General features: G+C 40.9%; 1 protein-coding gene across 3 annotated transcripts in view; it reads left to right on the forward strand.

The window, feature by feature from the left end:
• Nucleotides 1–18,427, forward strand: part of WDFY3 (WD repeat and FYVE domain containing 3) — a 264,769-nt gene that overhangs the window by 88,845 nt on the left and 157,497 nt on the right. For all 3 annotated transcript variants that reach the window (XM_040967248.1, XM_040967249.1, XM_040967250.1), the window contains exons 3-4: nucleotides 5,069–5,357; nucleotides 18,245–18,368. In XM_040967248.1, the coding sequence (XP_040823182.1) occupies nucleotides 5,178–5,357; nucleotides 18,245–18,368 (304 nt within the window). In that variant the 5' untranslated portion in view covers nucleotides 5,069–5,177. The remainder of the gene's footprint in view (nucleotides 1–5,068; nucleotides 5,358–18,244; nucleotides 18,369–18,427) is intronic.

The raw sequence follows: 18,427 nt of genomic DNA on the forward strand, positions 1-18,427 counted from the left end.
GAGAATGTAGCTGGAAGGCCAGGTGGGCATCTCTGCAAAGACCCAAAGGATCCGTTTCTCCTCCATATTGCTGGGAGGAGGATGTTTCTTAGGTAAGGAATTTGTGAAATTCCTCCTGGGAAATTCCTCCTATTTATCAAATAGTCCCCCTGGTAAAGGGCAGGGAAGACTTCCTTAGATGTCCCTGAGGGAAGGCTGGAACCCACCTTTACAAGGTTATCTGGCTTGAGCCAAGACCTTTGAAAAGCGGCTGATGGTTTTCTCCCAAGCTCTCTTTCCTCTTTCAGTCACTGGAAAGTCCAGTGTTTGTTTTCCCGGTCCCTGACACAGGCAAAGGTTACTGTTTAGCTTCCTTCCTAGTGGTTGCATTGAGGAATGAGTAACCTAACAGTTAGGAAGGTACACTGACCTGGAGAAGAGGGTACTGAGGACGCTGAGGAGTAAGTGTGTGGTCCGAGTTCTAATATGGTATAAAAGACTCAGTAGAAGTTGAAGAGTGAGAAATTCCAGTGACGAACACGGATTTAGTCATTGAAGAAGCTAGATGGATTAAACAAGTGTGAGAGAATTCAGAATTGTCCATGGCGCCTGTCCATTCTGCTCTATGGCCCTGTAAGCCCTAGGTCAGCTGAGCGAATCTTTCCTAAGGCTGCTGTCCCCCTGCACTTTGCACTGAGGATTTGGGCAAGTGATTGCAGAGATGAATGATCTGAACTAAAAGCAGAAATATATAGAATGCAAAACTTTCAAAAATTGCAGAAGCATTGTACTTCAAAACTCTTTTTGACAGGCTTTCAGACATTTTGAATACAGTATGAGTAAGGAGTCAACTTCAAAGAATGCTAAGGCTCCAAGGTAACCCTATAAAAATTTATTCCACATTACATTGCACTATGCTATGCTAATCAGAGTAAGCTGCTGCTTCAGGGCTCCTATTAGTGGTTGCAGTCCTCCTCGCAAAGCAACAGTGGGAGGTTCCAGTGGGAGAGGTGTAAGTAGTGGAGGAAAATGTCCAGAGTAGCCATTTGTTCATCCATCTTAATGAAGTGGCCTTGACTGCAGGTGAGTGGCTTGAACTGTGGGCTTTTTCCACTTAATTCTGTTGTGGCTACTTGGGTAGTTTTCGGTGGATAGAAGATCTTTCTCTGTCTCTCCTTCTCTCTGTAAATCTGCCTTTCCAATAAAAATAATTCTTTTAAAAATTGTATTATAAGGCTGTAATACTCCTAACAATGTGTTGATCACATAAAAGACAGGCATATAGACCAGTGAAGAGGAAATTTCTAGAAATAACTCCATGCATTTACATTAGCTAATGTTCAACTGGAGTAACAAGAACTTACTCTAAGGGATATCCTGGGTCTAATAAAGTTCATTCAGCACAGAGTATGAATGAGCTGGGCCAGGGAAACGCTAGTCCATCAACTTCCAGTGAGTCTTGAGAAGTGTTCTAGAATGGTCAAATGAGTCAAAATTTATGTATTACGTTGTAAGGCTACATTGATTGGCTTGCGTAAGTGAGCTTTAAGTAAGCAGGGGTATTCATTTCCCACCAACCGTGAATATGATTGGCTGCAAGGACCTTCAGGTAGGGTATTATCTCTGAAAAGAGGACACTGAAAAGTAGGACTACTGATGAAATTTAAGGAGAGCATTTCTCGAAATAGATAAGGCATAGACAGATACAGAGCACATGATTACCAAAGATTGCTGTAGATGGCTAAGACAGAGCAGGCCCTTTGTAACCAATCACCCAAGACAAAATTCAATACAATTAATTGAGCTTCCATGTTATTTTAAGACAAATCTTAATAGATATTTTTCTTGAAAGGTTTGCATGGTTTTTTAGGGCTGAATTGTTCTAATTGTCATATAAGTAGTATTGAGGGGCTGGCGAGATGGCATAGTGGGTAAGCTGCTGCTTCCAGGGCCAGCATCACATATGGGCACTGGTTTGAGTCCCAGTGCATTACTATCTTTCCTTCTTTTTATTATTATTATTAAAGATTTATTGATTTTTGTTGGAAAGCCAGATTTGCAGAGAGAAGGGGAGCTAGAATGATCTTCCGTCTTCTGGTTTACTCCCCAATTGGCCGCAGCAGCTGGAGCTGAGTGGATCAGAAGCTAGGAGCCAGGAGCTTGTTCTGTGTCTTCCATGGGGATGCAGAGTCCTGAAGTTTGGACTGTCATGTACTGCTTTCCCAGGTCACAAACAAGGAGTTGGTTGGGAAGTGGAGCAGCAGGGACAGGATCCATGAAGTGTGCTCAGCTGGGATCCCAGCGCTTGCAGGGGGAGGATTAAGCAATTGAGCCTTTGTGCAGGGATGTGCATCGCCTCATCCCTTAGCTGCTTTACTTTCAATCCAGCTCATTGTTCCTGACCTGGAAAAGCAGCAGAGGACAGCTGAGGAGCTTGGGTGTTAGACCCCAGGTGGGAGACCCCTGATGCTGCTTTTGACTTCATGCTGGCCCAGCCTGGGTTGGTTGGTAGTTGTGATCTTGTGGAGAGTGAGCCAGAAGGTAGAGGTGACTTTCTCTGTGTCCCTCCCTGCCTTCCTCTCTGCTTCTCTGCCTCTCTCCCTCTCTTCCCTGCAATTAGTACCTACAATAGAATCAACCCTCTTTATGCCACGGTCTTGGTGTGGCCCAGCCAACGCAGAGCCCTAGTGTGTCTTTGTCTTTCTCGTGTGTGGAGTCACATTGTGCCCCTCTTTCTCACTGGCAATCGAGTGCATCAGTACTTGCCCAGAGCCATCATTCAGTTCACCTCGTATTCTCTAGAGAAAGTGTGTTTCAGATGCTTTTTCTTCCAGTTTTAAGAAACAATGGGTAGAAGTTCTGTAAGTCAAACTCCAGCCTTTTGATGATCTTTCATTTCTTTAGAAATGTCTTGCTGGCTTATGTGCTTATGTTGCACAATTTGAAATATCAGGTTATGCCCACTTTTCAACAGATTAGAAAGGCATTCATCCAAGTTCTGCATATCCATAAAGTCATCTCAGGTTTCCTGGTTCCTGTGGAAAGTTATCCCAAAATCTGCTGATAGCCGACAGTCAAGTAGTAGTTGATAAGGTACAGATACTTTGTAAAAGTTAAAGGGTATTAATTGTATATTTCCTCTAACCCAGCAGTTAGTTTAATTTTTTTAAAGATTTATTTATTTTTTAATTGGAAAGTCAAATATACAGAGAGGAGGAGAGACAGAGAGGAAGATCTTCTGTCTGTTGATTGACTCCCAAAGTGGCCGCAGTAGCCGAAGCTGAGCCTATCTGAAGCCAGGAGCCTCTTCCACGTCTTCCATGTGGGTGCAGGGTCCCAAAGCCTTGGGCCCTCCTCAACTGCTTTCCCTGATCACAGACAGGGAGCTAGAAGGGAAGCGGGGCTGCCGGGATTAGAACCAGCGCCTATATCGGATCCTGACGCATGCATGGCGAGAACTCTAGCCACTAGGCCACTGTGCTGGGCCCTTAGTTTAATTTTTGTAACCCCGGCTTTAGCAAAGGAATGCATTTTACTTTCTGAGTCCACACTCACTTACCCCACCTGACATGAACCTCATCAAGCTCATTCTTCTTACTGTGTATATCTCAAGATTTTATATATTTCTCAAAGTGTTTATCACTGTCTATAAAATGAGTTAATATGAGCTGTGTAAGTTTCAAATCCAGTTGAGAAAATGGTCTTCAGTTGCATGATTGTTTTGACTATCCTTTGGTTATTCTGGGGATATACAGGGTTCTGCATGAAGTTAATGGAAGATGTATAATATCAAAAACAATTTTTAAATCTAATTGTAGTCCTGAACACAAAACAATATTTATGTTTGCCTCTCTCTGTTGGTTTTGTTGTTGTCATTCACAAGAAAAGATTTTTTAAAAATTAAGATATATTTATTTTACTTAAAAGTGAAAACCTGACAGAGGGAGTGAGAGAGAAGCAGAGATCTTCCAGCTGGTGATTCATTTCCCATGGGGTCACAGTGACTAGGGCTCTGGTCCAAAGCCAGGAGCTAGGAGCTTCTGCTGAATCCTCCACATGAGTGGAGTGTGCCACGGGCTTGGGCCATCCTCCACTGCTTTCCTACGCTGTTCACACGGAACTGGATCAGAAATGGAGCAGCCAGAACACAAACCCGTGCCCATATTGGATGTCAGAGACAAGGCAGAGGATTAACCTGTTATGCTACTTCACTGGCCCATACTATCACAATTTATCTTGGGTTTCAGTGTTTCATTTTGTATTTTTTACTGAACTTATCTTCTTATTTAATTTTTCATGAATGTTTTGAAGTACCCATATATCGAGATGTCATTTAATTTGTGCATTTTTAAACACTAACAAATTTGTCAGCTGTAAAAACAAGTCAAATAAAAATACAAAACCTTATTGGTGTTTTGGGTTTCTTCTTTAAGATTTATTTATTTATTTGAAAGTTAACATTATACTGGGAGAGGGAGAAAGGGAAAGAGAGAGATGAAAGAGAGAGAGATTGACCTTGCAACCACTGGTTTACTTCGCAGAAGACTGCACTGGTGCTAGTCCAAATTGAAGCTGTGTGCCAGGAACTTCTGCCAAATCTTCCAAGTGGGTGACATGAGCCCATGTATGTGGGCCATTTTCTGCTACTTTTCCCAGGCCATTAGTGGAGAGCTGGATTAGAAAAGGCCAGGACTTGATATAGCATGCTGGCATCCCAGGTTGCAGTGTAATGTGTTGTATCACAATGCTGGTCCAGTGGATGTTTTAAGATTAGGGTAAAATTAGTGTTTTTAACTTCTTTGTAAGCGTGCTCAACTCTTAAGCAACCTATCAATAATATTATTTCCAGTCCTTAATTTGTTGAACTTGACATGACTAGCTCAATTGGAAACACCTGTTACTTGACTGATTAATGGTTCCCATTCCGTGCAAATTGCGACAAAGCGCCAGCAGCTTAACTTTGAGTGCCATGATTCATAATCTGACTTTTGGACAGATTTATCAAAGTTACCTTTATGTCTTATTGCTTTACATCTTCGGTTTAAAGTGGTAGGAGGAGACGTTGCAGACACAATTTTCTGTTTTTCAGACTGTTTCGCAGCTCTCCCGTGCGTGCTTGACCTGGTCCAGATGATGCCGTTTGACCGTTGACTCTTAGCTCATTGCCATCGGGAAGAGTTTATCACCCAGCAGCCAAGATGAACATGGTGAAGAGAATCATGGGGCGTCCAAGGCAGGAGGAATGCAGCCCTCAGGACAACGCCTTGGGTCTAATGCACCTCCGTCGCCTCTTCACGGAGCTGTGCCATCCTCCCCGGCACATGACCCAGAAGGAACAAGAAGAGAAACTATACATGATGCTGCCAGTGTTTAACAGGGTAAGTCCAGAACTAGATTTTAGCAGAATCTTGAGGTGAATGGTAAGGCCCAGCAACGAGAAAAGAATAGACTGAGTCAGTTTTTAAAAGTTTGGTGTGCTTATTCCTTTGCTGTGTGGTAATGTGACTTAACAAGTGATCTGATCAGAATGTCCTAGCTTTTAAGGGGAGAGTATAAACACACTGTAAAATGTTCCAGAAGTGGTTGCGTTTTGGAAGAGGTATAGATTGTAAATTACTACTTGTATTATTTCTGCTATATTTTTAGAGAGACTTATTTATTTATTTGAAAGAGTTACAGAGAGATAGGGAGGAATAGAGAGTTCTTCCATCCTTTAGTTTACTCCCTAAGTGGCACAATGGCTGAAGCTGTGCCAGGCTGAAGCCAGGAGCTTGAATAGCTATCAGGACCTCCCACATGGACAGCAGAGGCCCAAGTACCACAGTGCTGGCTTCTGCTGCTTTCCCAGGTGCATCGGCAGGGAGCAGGACCTAACTTGGAGCAGCCAGGACTCAAATCAGCACCTAAATGGGATGCTGATGTCACGGCTTTGCCTGTGATACTGTGATATAAAGTGATATGTGTGTGTGATATGGGATATGTGAGTCCAATGTGATAACCATTCTGCCGATGCTCACTCCTCTGCAGGGTTATAGATGCATTTCTACTTTCCATCACCATCTGCTAGTGCCATTCAATGCTTTTAAACAATATTCTTGAGTACTTAGTTAAGTAGTCTTCCATAGTAAGGAATTATTTCCTGTCCCTCCAAACCATAGCATACATACTCACCAACACATGTTACCATCCTTATCCCTTCCACAGAATTATGTCACTTGTGTGGACAGTATTCATGCCTTGCTCTCCCTGGCTGCATTTTCAATATTCTGGGATGAACGAGAGGATGCACCCTCATTTTTTTTTCATTATTATAGAACTTGTTTTCCCAAGATTTGGAGGAAGTATTTCAGCACCTTCTCTCTTTTCACTCTGTCTCCCCACTTTTTCTCACCCCCTCTCTTCTTCCCAGCCTATCTTATTCTTTTCCTTTCCCTCTTTGTTCCTTTATCTGCCTTCTCTCTCTTGCCTTCACAATGTCCTTTGTTTCTCACTCCTTTCTTGCTTCTGTGTCTTCTACTTCTTTCTCTGTCTTCATTTCTGTGTTTTCTTTTCCTTTCTCTCTCCCCTTCCTTCCTTCTTTTTTTTTTCTCTGATTCCGTTCTCCCAGATCAATCTCTCTACATCTGACTACACTTCTCTATCCCCAACATCTCCTTCTGCCACCTTAGTTCACATGGTCTCTTGTCTTCGGGTTGTCTTTCTATCTGCAATTTTCTGGACTCATCTTTTGTTCCTCACTGTTTAGAAGTTTCACTGTAACATCATGATGAGGCTCTTAGTCTGAAATCTGCTATTATTCAAGTCTGGAAACAATATTTTAATAACATCTCATTTTTCATGTTTGTGTTTTCTGGAGCTTTGTCAATCAGGTATGAGATTTTATAGACTAACTGTATTAGTGCAGTTTTAATATTCTTGAGTAGTTCTTTTAGAATTACACAATATATCTGCTTTCTGAAAGTATTAAAACTTGTTTTTGTTTTCTTACGATTCCTGTGTAGTTCTGCTAGCTCCAACTTACTTTTTTCAGTTTATTCACGTTACTCTGTCTGTGTGTGTGTGTGTCACAGGAATCCTCAGATGTCCTGTAAAGATTGCCCCAGTGTATTTAAGCGTGAGATTTTGAAATATGGATGAGCAATTGCATGGGCAAGGATGCTAGGCCTCTGCCTACCCTTGGATCTTTTGCATGTGTTGCTGTCCCGGGAGGAGGTATTCCTCAGTCTGACTGGGACAGCTGAGCCTGACTCGCAGTGCTTTCCTAAAGTTAGTTGAGGACTCAGGTTGATGTTTCAGGTGCACACATCGTTGTCTTTGCTTTGGTTGGTATCTTCGTTTTTCTCTCTGAGGGACTTGATCTCCACTGTTTATGTGCTGGGAAGGGGCAGCCAGCTTCAGTTTTTGAGTTGTAAAACAAGAATGTCTACTTTATGAGGTTGCCATGGTGATTAAATAACATGTCATGCTTAAAACACCTAAAAAATGTTTTGTCCTCAGAAATTTGTGTTTGTTGTGATTTTTCTGACTGCACCAATAACCCAATCTTTAGAAGACAGAGCAAAGGATATAGATTCATATACCAAACTAACAGCTAATATTGGCAGCTGAGCGGAAGACATAGATCCTACATGTTTCTGTTGTTTGTTGCTGTATTTATTCTATTTTGTATATTTATTTATCAAATACACACTATGCCATACACTGGGCAATATTTGGAGTTTCTAAGGTAAGATACAGTCTCATTTTATAATGCTAAGACGTAATGAATGAGGTGAGCACGTACATGTGTTGGGTAAGATTTAAACACATAAACAGTGTACACAATGATGTTGGTACAGGCACGAGAATATATAGTGGCACTAATAAAAATAGTTCTGAGGATCCGTGGGGATCAGGGAAGGAAAATCTTCCTCAACAGTGTGCTACATTGTTGATCCCTTACAGAATAAGCGGTACCAAGCTTAGCAATAAATTGAGCTTTGTTAACAAAGATGCTGACGCAGAATTTAAACATGAGCCAGGGTCAAAGGCAGCACACAGCATTTATACGCTGTCCATCAAGGTGGGATAAAAACTGTCAGTATTGCATGATGCAGATCCTGACCTGGTGCTCTTTCCTGGAGGGGCACAGAGCCAGGGACGTTGTTGAAGCTGCAGGTGAGAGGCAGAGGAGCCAAAGCAAGGCCATCTCCCTCCGTAGCTGTGAAGGAAATGGGTATTGAGTCTATTTATGACCTCCCTTAGTGATGGTGTTCAATAGGCAGTTAGCAGTTCAGCTGAGCAGATTTATCTGATGTTCTGGGGACCCATCGACAGAAATGTGGTCTTGAACACCTGGAAGGGAACAAGTACTCACTTCCACAGTTAAGTAAGAAAAGCAGCAGACTAATGCAGTCTCGGAATTTATAAGGTCCAACAACCTGGTGCCGATGTGGTCCTGTAGAGGACCCCCTGGCTGCATCACCATGTGGCAGAGAAGGGCTACCCTGCAAAGTAGCCTAGCTTAGTAACAATCTGCTCTAAAGGAGAGCATCATTGCTATAGCAGGTACAGACAAGCTTGCAATGCCAGCAGCCTCTAGGGGCGCCGGTTCATGTTCCAGCTGTTCCATTTCAGATCCAGCTCTGTTAATGGCATCGGGAAGCAGTGCAAGATGGCCAAAATGTTTGGGCTGCTGCAAACCACTATGGAGACCCAGATGAGACTGGTCTGTCTTCCATTGCTTCCCAGATGGGAATTATCAGGAACTCTTTCTAATTTTTGAAGTTGCTTTAGCCTTCGCTTCTCCTCTTTTCAAATTACCGCTCTATTATCTCTTCCCTTCGCAGGTCTCAGCATGTAACTCTCAAGTCCTTCTTTCATAGATTTAAAATAGTATGTTCTTTAAAGACTTTAATGTTTCTGTTCATTCCCGCTCTATCCTACAACTCATGAACAATATGTGAACTAATTCTACTCCTACACTTCTGTCTTACTAGGCCAGCAGAACCTCAAGCCAACAAATCAGTCACCTCCCTCTTCTACTCCCAGGCCTGTCTGAGCAAGATTCAGTACAGATTTATCAACCACAACTTTCACTGGACCCTCAATGCTAATTCATTCTTTTATTGCCCCTTTTTTTTAATTTCATTTCATTTTATGACACAGTTTCATAGGCTCTGGGATTCCCTCAACCCCTCCCCAAACTCTCCCCTCATGGTGGATTCCTCCATCTTGTTGCAGTATTACAGTTCAGATCCAGTCATGATTCTTTCATTGCAAGCATGTGCCATGCATAGAGTCCAGCATCTTATTGTCCGGATCAATTCGACAGTTTCATTGGGAGACCATCTCTGGTCTGAAAGCAGAGCTGACAGAATATCATCCCCTCCAATGAAAAGCCACAACATAACGTCCACAACAATTTACAACACTATGGAGTTAATTGGCATGGTATTGAGTGACCAGTATGTTAGAAAATGTATTGCCCCTTTTCAATTCTTTCTCTCTTAATCTCTTTACTAATATTCCAATTCATCGCAATTTCCTCAAGTTGTCTGCTCAATTTCCTTGCTCCATTTCATCGGTTAGATCTCCTCAGTCAATTAATGTGAGTTCTGGAATAGAAATCTTACAAAAAATCATTTTTTAATATTTTAGGTAGATACATGAGATGCTTTAGTGATATTATCTATCTGCTTGTAGTGTTTGCTCAGTTTCATTAGCTGTTAATAAAATCATTCGGATCAGAAAATTTTAATTGGCTGATAGAAGCACATACATGTACAGTGCCTTAAGCAGCTTATACAATGAGTGATTTCCATATTGTAATGGTCCCAGTAATTAAAAACATGAAGTTACTACTGTATCATTGTGAGCAATTTTAAAAATATAAAGATTATGTTCAAGTATCATTATGAGATTGTTCTTAGACAGCATTGCATTAATAAAAAGTACCATTGGTGAATGGGTAGTCAAGTATCATTCTAACACCAACCATTTCTCAGCATAACTGCTAAAAAGGAAGTGGAGTATTGATTCTCAAGACTGACTCAAGCTAAATGTGAATAAACTGTAAGCTATTTCTTAGGTAGGAGCTCTCACCTACAGAGTAGTTTTTAAAGTAGCTTCCTAGTGTGACTTCAGGGTGTTTTTCTACCCACAGGTAGGCAGCTGATGTGTGCTGAGTGCTTTCGGTGGAGTTGCTGCTTGCTTGCTGAAATTCCTACCACGTCCCTCCTGGGTCCCCTGAGGAGCCCGTGGACAGTTACTCTCCCTCCGTGGATTCTCTCAAACTCAGAGACTATGGAGGCTGCTCAGGATAGCTGGCATAGCTACATAATAAAAGATTTATTTATTTTTATTGGAAAGGTATATCTATAGACAGGAGGTGAGACAGAGAGGAAGATGTTTCTTTCAATGGTTCACTCCCCAAGTGGCCACTCCAAAGCCAAGAGCCAGGGGCCTCTTACAGGTCTCCTACATGGGTGCAGGGTCCCAAGGCTTTGGGTTGCCCTCAACTGCCCTCCCAGGCCACAAGTAGGGTGCTGGTTTGGAAGCGAGGCTGCTGGAACATGAACTGGCCCTCGTATGGGATCCCAGCGTGCTCAAGGCAAGGATTCCAGCCACTAGGTTATTGTGCAGGGTCCTGGATGCTTTTTACCTAACATTCTTGAAGTCATTAACTTTTAGTCCAGAAAATGAAAGTGCACAGAGAAACGACTTGACTGAACCAGCATGTGTTGCATTTTAGGGATCGAAAAATTCATTAACAGTTACTGTTGATTAATTTGATCGATGTTCTACTTTCTTGTTTATCTGTAATCTGTACCAACTAGGTCTTTAGGAGATATATATGCCATGAAAGTTGAATATAGTGTCTTTTTAAGATCCCTTCCCAATTATCTTTATTATTTAAATTGTTTAATTTAGAGAAAGAAGCACACATTTAGAACCAAACAAAAGAGAGCCAAACTCAGGTAATAAAGTTTGTTGCAACTTTATTACTTTATTTATATAATTCAAGTCAAATTGATACTGGATAGTGTGGCTTGTGCTGTTCAATGCAAGATTTGCTGAATTGATGGTTGAAAGAGTCATATTTACTTTCTGGTTATTGGTAAAAAGCACAGTTGCAAGTGACATCCAGTGCAAATGAGAAGGTGTGTTCTGTTGCTTCAGACACAGCTCCGGAAGGGAGGGAGGGCCTGCACTAAGCTGTCTGTTTCTGCTCCCATTAGTTAGTGGAGCTTGTTGGAAATAAAGAGTAGAGGTGTTTCCCTAATTGTTTACATTAAAGAAATTCTTATGCTTACGGTACACAATTATGCAATTTTTATCTTCTTTGTTAACTTTGCTTTTTTGCAGCCAGTTAAGGACTTCTGATGATTTGTACTTTGTAACTTAATTTTCTATACCATATGTTTAGGAAACAAAATATTCAACTTGTTAAAATTCCAGCATCAGGCCCACCATTGTGGTGTAGTTTTTTAATCTGCTGTCTGTGATGCCAGCATCTCATATGGATACTTTTACATCCCAGCTCTTCTCCCTCTGATCCAGCTTCCTGTTAATGAGCTTGAGAAACACCAGAATATGACCCAAAAGGCTAGGCCCCTGCATTCATGTGGGAAGCTTCAGTGAAGCTCCTGGCTCCCGACTTCAGCCTGGCCCAGTGTTGGCTGTTGTGGCTGTTTGGGGAATGAATCAGCACATTAGGTTCCTATTTGTCTCTCTGTTTCTTCCTTTCTTTATATAACTCTGCCTACCTTTCAAATAAATGTATCTTTAAAAAATTCCAGCCTCTTTTATAGTCTTTTTTTAAAAGATTTATTTTGTTTGAAATGCAGAGTTACAGAGAAAAAAAGACAAAAAGAGAAAGATCTTGCATCTTGTTGCTTCGCTCTGCAAATGACCAAAATGGCACAGCTGAGGCAAGCCAAAACCAGGAGCTTGGAACTCCAACCAGTTGTCACATGTGGTTTGCAGGATCCCAGCTGTTAGGACCGTTCGCAGCTACTTTTCCCAAGCATATCAGCAGGAAGTTGGATAGGAAGCTGAATAGCTGGCTGTCAAATCAGTACCCATATGAGACGCTGGTGTGACAGGCAAAGGTTTAACCTGGTATATCACAACACTGTCCTCCTTTTATTTTGTCTTATGTTAACAGTTTTCACTAAATAAGATAATTTAACAAACGGGTATTGGGCCTCTATGTTTTTAGTCAACACCACTATTTTGGTCTGTTGAACATGATAAAAATATTCAGGAAGTTTTCTGAAATTTTTTTAGGCTGATACTAAAGATCATCCACTTAAAAAAAAAAGATCATGCTGTTTTCCTGTAAGATGAACACTGCAGTTACAGTGATAGGATTCATGCAGAGTGTAATTGAGAAAACAATGAAAACAATGACTAAGAACTCAGGTTGGAATCACAGAATTAATTTTAAGTTCTTATTTTACCATCTGCCGATTTAAATGAGCTCCAGTCCTCTGTAATTCCTTTATTGATAAAAGCAGAATAAGAAAGGCACTTATTTTTCTAGGATTTTATAAGCTTTAGATGACATATCAAGCATTTTAAGAACGCTAGGTACATAGTCAATATTCTGTTGTAATTTCTGCTGTTTCTACTGAACTTGCTAGAAGATGTTTTTGGCTTTGAGTGTATTTTTCATCTTGACTTATGAAAGTCATAAATCTGTTGGAGAATCATCCCTTTTGATTTGAATGCTTTACCACTTCTGTTGCTCAGTTCTGTCCCTTGGTTGATGAGGAGAAATTTCTCAGTAGGCTCTGAGAATGGTGCATTGTTTTCCAAGCCTCCTGGCTCCATCTCCTGTGCACTTATGTACATGATAAAATCATTTCATATTTTCAAAAAATAACCACCGTTTTTGGGCAATGTTAAACATATACCTCATAGTTTTAAATATTAAGGTTAATTACAAAATAGTCACTTTTCCCTTGCTACTTTATATATTCAGTATTAACAAAATTATCAGACTATTGTCACTTCAGTGACTTGTTGGGCTAATCCTTTCTGCCTGCGCACCTGCATCCCATAGAGGTGCCGGTTCATGCCCTGGCTGCTCCTCTTAGGATCCAACTCCCTGCCTGTATCCTGGGAGGGCAACAGAAGATGATGGCTCAGATTCCTGGCCTCCACACCCACATGGGAGATCTGGAGGAAACTCCTGGCTTTGGATTGGTTCAGCTCCAGCCATCGTTGCCATTTGAGGAGTGAGCCAGTGCAAGGAGGATCTCTCTCACTCACTCACTCACTCACCCTCTCTCCCTCTTTCTTTCTCAGTGTAAATCTGCCTTTCAAATAGAGCTAAATAATTTTTTAAACAAAAGCTCAAATGTAGTCGAAAGATGGCAATAATTTAAAAAGTAATCAGACTTATATTTTGGTTTCTGTTCTCTCCACCCATATATTGTACTATTTTTCTTCTTTCATAAAATATTCTAGCATTGCTAGCTTTTTTTCAGTGTTTTAGTTTTTAAAGAATTTATTTATTTGTGAAGCAGGGAGATGGAGAGAGAAAGCAAGTGAGCTTACATTCTCTGGTGCATTCCCCCAGGTGCCCACATTCTACAAGGGAGCAGGAACTGAGAGCTGGGAACTCAATCCAGGTTCCCGCCAAAGATTACAGGAGAGGAATGATTACATGAACCATCACCTGCCGCCTCCCAGGGAATGCAATAGCAGGAAGGAAGCTGGACTCCAGAGTTGAGCCTGGGATAGGGCAAGCTGCCTCCTGGGAAGTTGGCAGCTTTTGTAGATGCTGCTTTATGTCCTGGCTGCTCCACTTCTGATCTGGCCGTGTGCTAATGGTCTGGGAAAAGCAGCACAAGATGGCCTAAGCCCTTGGTTCCTTGTCATCCAAGTTGGAGACCCCAATGAAACTCCTGGCTCCAGTCCAGCCTTGTCCATGGAAACCTTTTGGAAAGTGAACCAGCAGAGTCGGGTTTCTGTGTGTGTCTTCTTCTAATTTTTAGATAAATAAATAAATGTTTCAAAACAAAACAAAACAATAACAAGAGATGAGCCAGCATCCTAGTCCAGGTCACTCAGCACTTCATGTGCTGTGAATATGCAAGTCACATTTTTTTTAAGTTTTATTTGTTTGAAAGTCACTGAGCCACCTTCTTTCTGCTGGTTCACTCCCCAGCTGGCTGCAACAGCCAGCGTGAGCTATGCCAAAACCAGGAGCCGGGAGCTTCATCCAGTTCTACCACAGAGCTAGCAAGGGCTCAAGCAATTGGACCAATCAGTGCTGTTTTTCTCAGGCCATTAGCAGGAAGTGGTATTGTAGGTGGAGCAGCTGGGACTGAACCTGCACTCCTGCTGGGATGCCAGCATTGCAGGATTGCAGTTGGCAGCTTAACCCAGTTATGCCACAATGCAGGCCACTCCAAGTGTCATCTTAACCACTAAGCTGTACCAGCCTACCAACTTTAGGGGGAAATATATATATATTTATATATATATATATTTATTTATATATATATGTTTATTATATATATATATATATATATATATATATTTGAAAGACCAGTCATAGGGAAAAGGAAAGACACAGAAGGACATATCTTCCATCTCCTGGTTCACTCTACAAAGTCCCCAAATACCCACAAGGGCCAGACTGGGCCATGCTAAAGCCAGGAGCTCCATCCGGGTGCTGTGTGGATGGCAGAGGCCCAAGCACTTGAGCCAGCTTTCCTAGTCATCTTTGGCTGCTTTCCCAGGTGCCTTAGCAAGGAGCTTTGACCAGCCTCTTTAATTCCTCAGACAATGCAGTGCCATTCCTAGTTAGAAATCTTTGCATAGCTCAGTTCTCACTGCCTGGAACCAACTTTCCTTATTTTTTTGGAATTGTCACTTTTTCTCCTCATTCAATATTCACCCATAGGCATTAATGTCCTTGGAGAGACTTTCTGACAGCCGTCTTCCCACACCCCAGACCTTCTGTTTTCATTACTTATTTTACTTCCTCTATTACACATCAGCATAACTTTAGTTTTTTAAGTTCGTTCATCCAACATTTGTCTTCCAAAGTGAAATGAATGCACTGTGAGAAGTACAGTTGAATTTGCTTTATGTATCTTGGAACATTGCCTCATATTTAATAAGAGATCAGGAAACATTTGTAGATATTTGTGAGTGAACGGATGAATGAATTAATCGGTAGTATTGGTTCACAAGATTAACATTTATGCTAAAGCAACGTGTGTTCATTCCTAACTAGCAAATGGGCATACTTCTTGTTCTTTAGTACTGACTTCTATTTGGCCAATTCAAGAAAATCTTAACTGTCTTTTGAAAAAATATTTCTTTGCCGAAGTAAGGCAGTAAATGTCATGATTTAAGTGAAAAAAAAGTTGCATTTGCTGGCTTCCACCTGGTCAGGCTCTGACCCCCTGTGGGGCATTTTCTGCAGAGTATTATTTACCCAGCATTGCAGAGTACTTGAGTGACTACATCCTTTTACCATTCAAGAAATAAGCCATTTATTTTTATAAAATTATCTTAATAACTCTGAGGAATGAAATGCATCTTAAGAACTGACACGCCCACAGGAGCCCTGTGTTGTGTTCCTGGCTCCAGCTCCAGCCTGGCTCAGTTCCAGCGAGCACAGGCATCTGGGGAATGAACTAGCTGATGAAAACACAACTACACTTTCTCTCTTTTCGTTTCTCTAAATCTCAAATTCAAACAAACAAAAAACAGAAAGGAAAGGAAAAAAAATTCTCAGGAGGAAAATATTCATCAATATATACTAATAAGAATATTTATAAACACTTTCCTAAAAATATACATGTTTTTCTCTGAGTACAGGTGAAATGGCATTATTAGGCTCCCCAGTGATTATCTTCCTGCATTTTTTTTCTTACAGAATGTAGGTTATAGGGGTTGCCATGGAGGTGCAGAATGTTAAGCCATTGCTTGAGATGTTGGCAGCCCATACTGAGGCGCTTGTTGAAGTCCAGCTGGTCTGCTTCTGACCCGCACGCTGCCAATACAGCTCAAGATGATCCAAGCACTTGGGTGATGGAGCAGGATGGAGTTCTGGCTCTGGTTTCCCCAGAACTGGCTTTTGTGATCATCTGAGGTGACAAGCAGTGAAGTGGGAATCTCTCATGGGCACCCTCATTCTGCCTTTCGGATAAATAAATATTTAAGAATGGATAATCTGGGTCTTATACGCTAACTGTCAGGGTACAACATCAACATTTCTACAGAAAAATATTCATTTTAGGTGTTCATGAATATTACAATTTATTTCTTCTTCAGGATCATTAAAAATGACCTCTTTGGCAAGTTATTTAACAGACTAGATATTGATTTGTTGTTTAGTATTTTCAATTTGATTTGAGGAGGTTATTAAGAATGTAAGAGACCTGTTTTCTCTTAGAAATATGTTATTTGCCAAATCCTCTTAATGAAATTTTTGGAAGAGCTTTTATGTGATAGAATGAAGACACCTTATTTATATATATGATAACTTATTGCAAGGATATTGAGAATGGAGTGACTAACTAGGTTTTCTATCTTTTGTATAATGGAGCCAAAATTTGTGAGCAAAATGTGGAAAATGTATTTATGGAAAATAAATAAGTATAGAAAATGTATCTATTTATTTGAAAGACAAAGTGGCAAAAAGAGACAGAGAGAGATCTTCCATTCACTAGTTCATTCCCCAAATGGCTGCATCCATTGAACTTGGCCAGCTTGAAGCCCAGAACCTTGAACTTTACCTGGCTCTCTCCCCTCTTGGGTGGCAGGGGCCAGCCATGTGGGCCATGTTCTATTGACTTGCTGTGCATGTTAGCAGGCAGCTGTAGAGTACCTGGCACTTGAACCCACACACAGATGGTGGCTCAACTCACCATTCCAGGCCCTAGAGACCTTTGTGATTTTATATTTTTAATCTTATGTGCAGTTCATCTCCTTAGGTTTGCATTTTTATCTGTTCTGCTTTGTTTTAGCCACTATCCTCATGCTCTCCTTCATTGCTCCCTGAATATTCTCTGGAATTTAGCTGTGAGTGGTAAACGAATGAGCAACCAAGTAAGAGAGCATCCCTACGAAAGCCAAAAGGCAGTGCTTCGATGAGTAGGTCCTGTCTCTCCCTTAGTAGTCACATTTGAACAGGGAGTGAGAGTGTAAGCTACTGTGTAATAAAAAAGGTGTTTGCTCTACATGACGGTGAATATCCTTTCATTAAAGAATGTTTTACAAATGCTCTTTCAACATATATCTAGTTCAGATAGTATCTAAAATAACTTCTTTGTGGAGTCTACCCGTCTTTCATTTTTTTTTTGCTGAGGACATTCTGGTGTCTCTAAAAACTGTTTATTCTAAATGTCTACTGTGTTAAATATTTGTGAAGCAAGTTTATGTCATGAACTTCCTCATTTACTTCCTTTATTCTAGTCTTTTTAAAAGTGTTCTTATTTTGGAGATTGTTACAGTTCGAATTTAGAAGTACTGAGATAATAAAAATGAGTGTAGTGGATTCTGTGTTCTGCCCTGGACCGAGTGATGTGTCTCTACCTTGCACCACCCAGTGTGTCTGTACACCAAAAAAAAAAAGTTACCTTTTCTTTTTTTCTGAAATTGCAGTTTAGGATTTCTCAGAGAAATGTTATATTTTCCAAAGCTGTTATTAAGATTGATCAAACGTTTAGCTTTAAGTTTTCATTAATTTAATTATTTGACAAATTACTATGTACAAAGGAAGGTAGGTGGACATGAGTCATTGAAAAAGCAGCTGGAGATAACTTATTGAAGAACTGACTTCTCAACATATTGTCTTCTAAAGAATGTCTGCCATTTAAAAAAAATTTTAAATAATTTTTTTTGAAAGAGAGAAAGAGAGAGAGCACAAGAGAACATACACCCAGCCAGTGGTTTTCTCCAAACTGGCTAGAATGGCTAGGGCTGAGCCAGTTCAAATCCCAATTCTTACCAGTCTCCCATGCAAGTGGAAGGGGCCCAAGCAGTCTGGCCATCTTCGATTGCTTTTCCTCTGCCGTTCATTAGCAGGGAGCCAGACTGGAAACGGAACATCAGAGGCAGACATTGGTGCTCTTCTGGGATGCTAGTGTTGCCAGCAGTGGCTTTACCTGCTTTGCCATAATGCCAGTTCTACTTGTGCTTTTTGTACTTTATTTTTAAGTTGCTCCATGCTTTGAAATCTAGAGTTGTTTTTTTGTTTTTGTTTTTTTTTTTTTAAGTTGCAATGTTTCATTGGAAATCTTTGTCTCATCTACAGGTTTTTGGAAATGCCCCACCAAATACAATGACAGAAAAATTTTCTGATCTTCTGCAGTTCACAACACAAGTCTCTCGACTAATGGTGACAGAGATTCGAAGGAGAGCATCCAACAAATCCACAGGTATTTCTATAGAAGCCAGTGGGAATGGGCAGACAGTTCAAAGCAAGTAAGAAATACAC

This window comes from Ochotona curzoniae, unplaced genomic scaffold (genome assembly GCF_017591425.1).
Source record: "Ochotona curzoniae isolate NIBS_2020 unplaced genomic scaffold, NIBS_Ocur_1.0 scaffold_4506, whole genome shotgun sequence".
Taxonomy (NCBI): domain Eukaryota; kingdom Metazoa; phylum Chordata; class Mammalia; order Lagomorpha; family Ochotonidae; genus Ochotona; species Ochotona curzoniae.